Here is a 10,986-nt window from a genome sequence, read left to right on the forward strand (position 1 = left end):
TACCTGTACTAAGGTTGTGCACACGCATTCACTAACTGTCGTTGGAAAGGATATTTTTCGATCCTTTCCAACCAAAGACTAAACGATGAAAGAGCGCTGCGCATGGAGCGCCACTCTGCTTTATAAAGGGGGAGAACGATGGAGCTGCACCCCTCTGAGCTCTCTCCCCTTCACTTCTATTATGGGCAATCAACATGCGTAGATCCGCCAGAACGGATCCATGAACGACGAGTGCTGTGCATACGCCAGATTCCTGTACAATATCAGCCCTCAGGGGATTATAGTCATCCAATGTGTGTACATAGCCTATAGAAGCAACAGTAAATTAAAAGGAAATATCTCCAAAGTTAAAAAAAATATTATCCCAGAAATTTCCCCCCCAAAAAAAAATCCTTATCTTTACATATTCTTAAAGTGGACTATTTTTATTATTATTAAATAGGTTTTTAATAGCGCCAACATATTACGCAGCGCTGTACATTAAATAGTAGTTGTACCTATTGAATGTACTTACCTTTACATATGAGAAATTTTCCCCACCCAGCCAATCCCAAGCAGTCTTAATATCACTATTTGTTCTACTGCTTTCAGTCATGTCCCACATTGCCATTTTCCAATTTCACACATGTGTAGAATTCCCTCCACATCCTGACATATCCCAGAAGACTAAGGGATTACCTGTATATTGTTCTTCCTAAAGTTAGGGCCACAAAGGTGGGAGGCAAATATTTAAAAAAAATCAGGTAGTAATACCTGTTGTATTTAATCCATGTTTAATTGATCAATAAGTAATGAAATATACAATAATAAATACATTCAACTGTGTTTTTTATACTTCTGTAATATATAATTTTTTAAAAAGCCTGTGTTGTCTCAGTTTGATGATTATTCCTGCAATTTGTGATATTCAATATACTTATAGAATATCATGACTTGTGTTGTGTACATCGAACGCACCCAGCATGATAATAAAAGCAGTAAACGGATTGTAATACAGAGATTCAGCAATTCTAATAGTGAAATGTGTGAATGTGAAATGCCCTGGGTAGCTGTAAAACATCATGTGTGATATACATCAGAGGTCAGAACATTCAGAAGGCAGATTGTGCCATTAATCATTTTGTTATCACTGTATCAGCAATAGCCTAATACTATATGATAATATAAAGACATATTCACACTTCTGCCTTGGCTAACACAAGAAATGTAAAGTAAAATTAACATATTGGTTTGATTTTTTTCAAAGTATACAAGGATCTGCAAATCAATAAAGTACTGCTATACTATGTGCATATTTTACATTTCCAGGCTGAAACCAAAACTGCCATGGCCAATATATAAATCAATGAAAGGAGAGGTTACATTTCTGTTCTAGTGAGTGGTTTACATAATACAGAATTGCATAATCAGTGAGGCCAAAGAGTACATTTTAATGACTGTGCATGGCAGATTATACTGCTTGGAACATTGGGGAGTTTATGTGATAAGGGCAAAAGGCCACATAGTCAAGTCACATACCTATTAACCCTTACAGCATGGTGTTACACCATAAAAGTGTGGCTCTATGCTGTAAAACAATGAACGTTTTTTGTAGAGATTCAAATAATCACGGTTTTTGATTATGTTAAAGTTCACTGGAAATATGCAAAGTACTGTGGCCATATAACATCTATCCATAAAGGTTTCACTTGGTAATCCAGTATTTTTGCTGGCTGCTTCTGTAGAGTTAGGGATAGTCTAAACCAGAATTATTGCACTTTGCTTTTACTAATAGAAGTCAATGTGAATTTATGATAAAAGTATGATTTATTCATGATAAATGCATATCACAAACTACATGTCTACATGAACTAGACTTCGTTAAGGTGGAACTAAATAAAAGAAAAACAGTCACTACAGCATAGCACATGCTCAGAAGTTACATCATCAGTGACCACCTAGATGTGTTGTAAGTGAAGATGGTGGCTTGGGGGACGTCACGACGGCAGGTTCTTGAACGCTTACAAAAAGGTAAATGTGTGCAATAATCAGCAAGGATGGTGGACATCCCCGCCCCAACAAAAGTTTAATTACATTTGAAAGACTGTGCTATGGTCCTCAGCACCAAGATGGTACAACATTAAAAGTATCACTACCCATTGGCTTGCTGCTAGATGGCACTGGATGTGTTGGCAGTAGCCAACCAGTACTCCCCAGGAAGGATGTTTAACAATACGTAGAATTCTCTACCTGGTACAAGCAGAGTTTTTAGAAAAATGATACCATTTAAAAAAATATATACATTAATAGAGATACCAACATTACCCCCCCACATTCACCATTCGAAATCATTATAAATTATTTTCAATGATTTCTGTTGTCATTGAACCTGTGCCGAGGATCCTCTTCTTGTACAGAAGTATCCACGGTTAAACTTAAATTAGAAAAGCCTAACTGAAGCATAACTGTGCATCACTGAACTGAACAATTATAGGTTTTTCCAGCTGTCCATTCCCACAGTTAGCACCTTTAAAGCAACTTTGTCAGCTGCCTAAAAAATGTGATGTTGTGCAGCGATTAAAAGAAGGGGAGCTGCAACCACAGCATGTGATGGGGAAACATGCATCTGACTTTTTAGAAGCATCAAATTCTGAAAATCTGGCAGAGGCTACAGCCCTGGAATGGAAGATAAAAGACATGGACAGCTGGACGGGGAAGAATAATATATTTTTTATTGCATATACTAGTGTTTCTTGACCTTTTGTACCATGGGGGAAGCCTTGAAAAACTTTCAGGTCTTTAGAGAAGCCCTGCTATAATTATTATATCCACAGATCACAGTACATTAGTGTGATGATCAGTGGGAAAAATGCCTCTTACATTGCTAGCTAGCGAGAAGGTTGTCACTCTTACAGATAGCCAAAAAGATCATTGGTGTCAGGTAAACTGACCTGAGATTGACTAACTACTAATTGCTCAAGGTGCACCTAGCAAACTCTGGAGGAACCCTGGTTGAGAAACACTGGTGTGAGCTTTCAAAATGTTTTAGAAACAGTGTTTACAATATAAACACAATATATCCAATGAAATGAATGTTAGAATTACCAATCACAACAGGTAACTGGGCTGTAAAAAGTTTCCTATGATACGTTCACCTTTTTTTATTATATGCAATGAAAACCTGAACTGTTCATAATATACAGGAGACGTACAGACCTCAGACCCAATGTCCAGCCATAGAGAAGAATTTAATGTACTTTGTGCCATAAAAAAGCAGGAAATGTGAAAACTTGGATTGTGTCATGATAATAAAAGACAATATGATGCCTGAAAAAAAGAGGCTCAGAATTTGTAAATAAAAAGCAAATAATAAATATAAAGACTGCAAAAGAGCTGTGACATATTGGCTGTACTCTCTTATAAAGAGGCCATTCACAGAAGAAATGATCTGATGAAATCAGGAAATCTGAGATTGGGTATTATATAAATCTCTGTGATATGAGAACATGGGCTCAGCTCACCTCACTAACCTTCCAGCACACAGAATGTAAACACGCTCCAGGGCAGCGTCATCCCAGGCTGACCTCCATCTCTTTCACCTCCGGGATCAAGCTAAATTCTGCTTAACACTCATGAATAATAAACCACAGACAATCCAATGGCATCAGAAAACCTCCACCTACATTGCCAGCTTCAGCACCAACATCACCATAGTGCTTAAAACTATTACACTTCATTGTGGGTAATCTGTCTTTAGAAAAATATGTGATTTATATCTATATAATGACTTATTTTTTGTAGGATCAATACCAGAATACATTTTACTAGGGTAATATTTACATATAGAGACACATCATATATCCACAATCATGTGATCATTGTATATAGTATAATATTATCAATAAAAATAATGTTGTTTACTGAAAAATAACACAGAATTTACACACCTACACACACCACAAACATAAATATGTATAATATATATGTGGTGAATATAAGGTCTATATAAAGTGAAAAAAAATCATTAAAAAAAAAAGATGTGATCGTTGTGTATATTATGTGTAGTGCCTATATGGACAACATAAATTGAAACAACAAAAAAATGTATATATATATATATATATATATATATATATATATATATATATATATATATGAGCTATATAAAATGAAACATAAAAAAAAATCCAATGTCATATATGTTTATCAATATAACTCATCATGTGATGAGTGTGTACAGTGTATATATACTGGGGGATATATATATATATATATATATATATATATATATATATATATATATATAAATATTTAGAGGGAGAGGGAGAGGGAGAGAGACTCTATATAATGTAATAAATAAGTATGTAATCATTGTGTATATGACATAAGCAGTCTATATAATAAAATAAATGAAAGTGTATATGACATATATATATATATATATATATATATATATATATATATCAGTGTGTATGACACATATATATATATATATAGCAGTGTCTATGTCATATATAGGAGGGTGTGATGATGGTGTGTCTCTACACACACAGCTGACAGAACAATGCCAATCCTGCTCACCTGCTCCCCGAAGTCTATGGCGATGTTGGTGATGCCGAGGGGCACCAGGAATCTGATGAGCGGCCAGTATGGGGTGAGTGCCGGCAGTTTCACCATGGTATCTGCGGTGTGCGGGGAGCCCTGGAGCACAATGCACAGCAAAGCCCGAGCGGCTGGTGACAAGCTGCCAAAGGATAACGGTCCGCATGTGGATGTCTAGCAAGAAAAGCAAAGGATCAGGACCATCCCTGCCCTCCCACACAGCAATGATCTGCAGCCAGGAGGAGGCACCGCACAAATATCTGCTGACAGATATTCCATCACCAGAGAATGGAGAAGAGGAAGGAAACCCAAGCAGCGTATCAATACAAGCCAGAAGCGTGTAAAAGAAGGCGAATGTTAGCGGGTGTGACAGCAGTGCTGCGATGGTGTGTGAATTATCAGAAGGTTACTGATCATGCGTGTGTCCAGGCTCCTCTCCTCCCCCCTCTACCAAGAGCATGACAATGAAAAGGGGAGGACGCACATCTCTGGGCTCACCAGTGACACCGTGTGGCCGAATTGGTGAACTACACGTAAACAGGGCCTGAGCATGCTCTGCTGCCATGACAGGCTCTATAGTGGAATATTAAATGTCAAATAGTCGACGTTTTTTTAATATTTAAGTTAAATTTGGTTAATAAAGTATATCAAAAAACAATTTTGTAAGAGGAAATGGTTCAAACTCCTGTCACGTTGTCTATGACCTATTGAGGAAATTTTAGGGCATTTCCTGTTCTATAAAAGCTACAGGAAGTGAGTGGAAATCTAAAGTAAAATACGTTCCATCTAATCTGAAATACATTCTAGTGACTGTAAATAGTTATCACTGTAATAAATGTCACCATTAGAAGATTACTCAATAATTCCTGTGATAGTAGCTACAAATGCTGAATTGTCCCTCAGATAGTGTCCCTGTGTCAATGATTAGGGGCAGAATAAATATTTATTTATTAGAAATACAGAAAAGATGAAAATAGGAGGATGAAGAGGAAATATATAATATATATAGTGTATAACAAATCCCTTCAAAGAGTCCCTGTCTTGACCGAAACACATTGTAATATTTTTATAAAAAGCAAGTGTCAATTTTGTATTTTGGTGTTATATGAAGTAATAAGAAATATAAATTATTTTCAATTCAATGCAATATCAATTAGGGGAAGCGTATCATTTATTTTCTAATGTCATATCGGGATTTGCGATGTAATAGCAGATCTCCCAGCCTGTTAAATGACTGCAGTGTGTAAGTCTGTTTTTTAAGCACATTGCACGGCTTTAAACCTGTACATTTCAAGTGGAACTAATGGAAGCACCTGAATTTGACTTAAAATAGTCATAAGTTTGTAAGCAAGGAGATGACCCAGCTGTGTTGTTCATACCAAACCCCATTGTACTATTTCCTGACACTAGTTGCCTTTATTCAGTTGGGCATCATCATTAAACCCACTGAGGTCAGTTTATCCTGGATCCACACTTGGTAATGGAAGTAAAAAAAAATAAGTAAAACAATCGGTTTATCTCTATGTCATTCTGCATTTTTCTGATCAGGATGCATTTTGTCAGCATGTGACCCCATTGGCTCATTGGTTTGCTTCTTGCTTTCACAGCCCAGCCTTGCTGTACAGAGACTACAAGAGTCGGTTTTAGGTACTTGCATTAAAAAAATACATTATATGTTGTGTTAGGTATTATAGAATTGCATTAATTACAATATTTATATCTGCCTTATTCTGTTCTCATCTTTAGACACTTGCCTTTTTCAGAAGCTTTTAGTCTTCTTCATGTGTTCTTCAGGCTGGGTGGTGAAGATGATGTGATTCTGATGATGTGAGGATGTCAGCCCCATTCCTTACAATATTAGATTGTGAATGAAAAGCACAGTCATCAGCCATCATAGGAACATTCATCATGAGGAGTCATTATTCTGGAGCTGATTGGGAGTTTTCTCGGAATCTACTGTATTTTACCAGGAGGAGAATCTTTAAGGTTTGTGTACACAGCAATTCAGGCCTTTAACACTGATATACGGTGCAGCCTAAACACATGTATTTAAGTACAAAAGGTTTCATTTAACCTGCCTAGCGCAACAAAAAGTCTATAATAGACATGTTGCAAAATTCAATGCTAATCCACACAACTACACTTTTACACTACCAATCCCTGCGAACAGTCCATGATAGAAGAGAAGTTTAGCAATATGTGATATAATAAAATCATACAAAACTTACAGACAAAAGTCTAAAAACAACAAACTAGCTATAATTTAAAAAATTGTACTTAATAATAAATAAAAATAAACAATGTAAACCTAATGATTTTTATTGGTAATTGAGCCCCAAGTTTTTGGTTTCAATAATTTTTTTTTAAAGATTTACAGAAAATAATTATAGTTAGAAAATTAAAACAAGACAAAGATATCACACCATATTAAAACATTGTACAATAGTAGATTTTCAGATATCCTTCAAAACATTGAACAAAGAAAGAAATAAAAAAAGAAGATAAAATTACTACATGTGCAGACTGTTTTTCTTCTTCATAGAACAACAAAATACAAAACTGCAGAGTATTAGAAATTGAGCTGTAAGTCAAAGATTACCATGCAGGGGATAAAGATACATTTAAGGTAAGCATATAATAACTCATCTAGGGCTCCCATATAAGAGCAAATTTATCGTATAAATCAGTCAATTTCTCCTTGATGTACGTTATCCACTCTAAGTCTGACCTCATAAAATTGTAGAATTTTCCTTTGCCACGTACCATCTTCAATCAGCTGCAATTAGAATGTAAGAGCACAGTTTAAATTGAGTATTAGATAGGTTGGCTGGTTTAAAATGTAGCAACGCCATCCAGGGGTCCCTGGATACATGAACACAGTAAGAGGCCAGACAGAAGCTTGAAAACTCTACCCCAGAAGTGAATGGCAAAGGAACATGTCCACCAGATATGCATTACATTACCAGGTTCCTGACAGCCCCTATAACAGTAACCAGACCCCTGAGATGTACAGAGTTTGCAGACGCGTCTGAACCATGTACCATCTGGCCATGACCTTATAGGCAGATTCCACTGTCATAGTATTTATGGAGCAAGAGGCAACTCTGGACCAAGCTCTTTGCCATTCCTCAGCTGGTCTTAAGATCAGCCTCCCATTTAGGCACATAAGCATGATAGCGGGGCGTAACCAGTTTGTTAAACGCAGAATGTGATATTGATATTAATTTTGGAATCTAGGGTGTCCGTAAACAAATATGTTCCATGATGGAGAGCTAGAGGAAGAGGAGCATCTCTATCCCGAGTAGAGGATTGCAGCCAGTGTCGTATCTGCATATACCTGAAAAATTCTCTCCCTGGCACATCATGAGTACTTTTAATGGCATCCAAGCTCTTAACCCTGGAATTATCTATCAAAGAGAATATATTTGTATATTTATGGGCAATCCATCAATCAAAGACCCCAAAGGTAACAAAACATGGGGTTATTCTGGATAGTTTGAATGGTGACATGAGGCCGCTAAAATATCTCACACTATCCCGTGCCCCAATTTTTTAGTGATTGGCAGAAAATGAGAGGTGAGGGAAGATCAGAATACCAAGGAAAGGGAAGGGGAGCACAAAGTCATGAAGCTGCTTATAACAATATTAGAACATTGTCATATATTATAAATAGGCATAATCTCTACAAGATTACGCTTTGAAAGACATGTCCATATTTAAATTAAAATATGCAAGATAAAAAGAAAGGAAATGTACAAATATACATGGGTGGGGGTGTAACTACAGTACATCAATCATGAGCAGTGTATGTTAACTATTAAGGTATTACCAAAGGATTATCTATGACAGTATTTTTGTGTATAGGCTATTCAGGGCTTTTGTCAAATATCTCTATATCATCATCCAAATACAGCGTATAAAGTTTGCTTTTAGAGTATAAAGGCTTATGGTGGTAGACTTTCAGGGATTAGCAATGGAAATTTTTGGTGCTAGTAAGCTGAATACATTTTGGCAGTGTTTCAGGATTCCTGCTATTATGTCATTAGGTAGGGCAATATCAGCAGTTTTGTGGACACTGCATTGTATAAATTAGATGAAATATATTTATCCAGAGGTAACTTATTTGTTGGACATTGTCACCATTAATGGTACATTTCCTAGTGCTTCTGGCTTCCTAAACAGTGTTTCTTAACCATAGTTCTGTGGAACCCTGGAAATCCTTCAGAGGTGCTAGAGGATCCTTTACCCAAGAGCAACTTGGACCTCTGCAGGTTAGATACAACTGACACCAATGATCCCTTTGGCTATCTGTAAGGTTGACATTCTGCCCAGTAATCAACAATGTAAGAGGCATATTTCCTACAGATCACCATACTAATAGACTGTAATTTGTGGCTATAGTAATTTTAGCAGGGGTTCGCTGAAGACATGAAAGCTATTTCAAGAGCCCCAAAGACTGGTCTAAAACAAAAAAAAAGATATTTGAAGGATTATTTTAACTGCGTTAGCACCAAGCACCACCTACCTGTAGTAAATATATATAAATGACTCTTTGTCCACTTTTTATCTCATCTAATTCTAAATTCTGTGTGAAATTACTTTATTAATATTATTAAAGCGGAACTTTCAGTAAAAAAAAAAAAAAAAATTAGGTACTGTAGAATAAGGACCCAGTCTTGGATCTCAGTGAAATGGTTAGTTAGAGTTATGAGCCACTGGGAAGAAATACTGCCTGTTTAGTGTCAATGGCAGGAAGAATGCCTCAACAGTAGATGTAGGTTACAAAAGTGCTAAGCAAGTGGAGCAATAGTGCCCCTAAAGAGTGGAAAAATAGGTGTCTAGCACATGGTGAGAAAAACAAGTTTCTAATCGCAAATGTAAAGCGACAATAAGGCCTAAAAGGTGTTGGAGTGCCCAAAGTAAATGGAAAAGAAGAATATTGCAAAGGTGGGTGTGAGAAAGATTGATAGTGAGCATGAGGTGTGGGGGACAGCAACAGTACTCAGTGTGGTGGGGGGGGGGGGGGGGAAGAGCAATATTGGAGATATCAAGGATGGTTGGGGGTATGTGGTTCTTCCTCCATTACTCAATTTGGCTGAATAAAGTGTTCAACCAGTGAGATTTTGCCCTCAGCATGTACACTGTATCCTTGTCAACAGCAGGAAAACAATCTAAAACAAAGCCCAATAGCCAGTTTCACACCAGCATGGTATGTACATTACCCTCAACCCCTTCCCTAGTTGTCAGTCTATAGAGTAGTGTTTCTCAACATGGGGCAATCCTTAAAAAAGTAATGTTCAAGTCTTCAGGAAACTAGCTTTAATCACTTTATTCACAGCTCAGAAGACATTGGTGTGGTGGTCAATAGGAACAATTCCTCTTTCACTGCTAGCCAAGAATGTCACTGGTAACTCACCTGAGAACCAAACATTGCTCACTGTTCAAGGAACCCCTAGAAACCCCTGGAGCAACCCTAGATAGGAAACACTGCTCTAGAGAATTTGCAATACCCCTACAAGAGCAATTGTCATTGTATGATTGTTAACTTCTCAAGAGTTAGTGACCAGTCTTCAGTGAATGTCGATTTATATGTTATGTTTTAGTGTTTCACCACTATTGCTTTAGATATTGAATATCCTCTATCCTCCTCAAGGCATTACTTAACAAATACCTGCCAGAATTAGCTTTGCCTAACCCTGCCATACACTGATTTCCTCTACCAATGCACCCTGTGCATTAACTGTTAACTCTCAAAAGTTCTTCCATCCTTATGATCCATGAGAATCTGTCCCCAATGTCTTTCAATCATGTTTATATTTTTTAACATGATTGTATAAAGGATTGTAAAATTGTATATTTTAAATCAGTGATGCAGTGTAAACAGAGTTAGTGTCCTGATATTGAAAATTAAAAAGGAGGATTCTTTAATAGCAAGAAAAAAAGCTGACATGGGTTGTTTAAACTGGGCATATAAATATATATATATATATATATATATATATATATATATATATTTATATTTAATGATAAAAGGCTAAAATGATGTAAATGGTGCTATAATGAAGTAGCATAGGTCTATCACTTTAAGACTTTCTCAGCTGTTTGACTTGTGGTATGTTTTGAAAAGTAGTTTCAAAAACTACTCTCAACACGGCGATTTATGTCTAAGAGCAAATATCAAGCAGATTCTCATTTACTTAAGACTATCATTAGATCATAATGTGGATCATATTGTTTATTAACACCAGTGTTGTGTGGCTTTGATACATCCCACTACAGGAAATCTTAGTGTTTAGCTTACTATCACAACTGTCTGATTTTGGATCCTGAATTGACAAAGCCTCCTCTTTTTACCTACTTTCAGACTTTCCAGCGTCCCAGCCTTTCCTGTTTCTCGTCATAACT

At 36.6% G+C, this 10,986-nt stretch overlaps 1 protein-coding gene across 1 annotated transcript in view; it reads right to left on the reverse strand.

The window, feature by feature from the left end:
* Positions 1 to 5,016, reverse strand: part of ANKH (ANKH inorganic pyrophosphate transport regulator) — a 75,045-nt gene extending 70,029 nt beyond the window's left edge. Inside the window, exon 1 of the mRNA XM_072411855.1 lies at positions 4,561 to 5,016. Within this exon, the coding sequence (XP_072267956.1) occupies positions 4,561 to 4,656 (96 nt within the window). The 5' untranslated portion in view covers positions 4,657 to 5,016. The remainder of the gene's footprint in view (positions 1 to 4,560) is intronic.
* Between the last annotated feature and the right edge of the window lie 5,970 nt (positions 5,017 to 10,986).

This window comes from Pyxicephalus adspersus, chromosome 5 (assembly GCF_032062135.1).
Source record: "Pyxicephalus adspersus chromosome 5, UCB_Pads_2.0, whole genome shotgun sequence".
Lineage (NCBI taxonomy): Eukaryota > Metazoa > Chordata > Amphibia > Anura > Pyxicephalidae > Pyxicephalus > Pyxicephalus adspersus.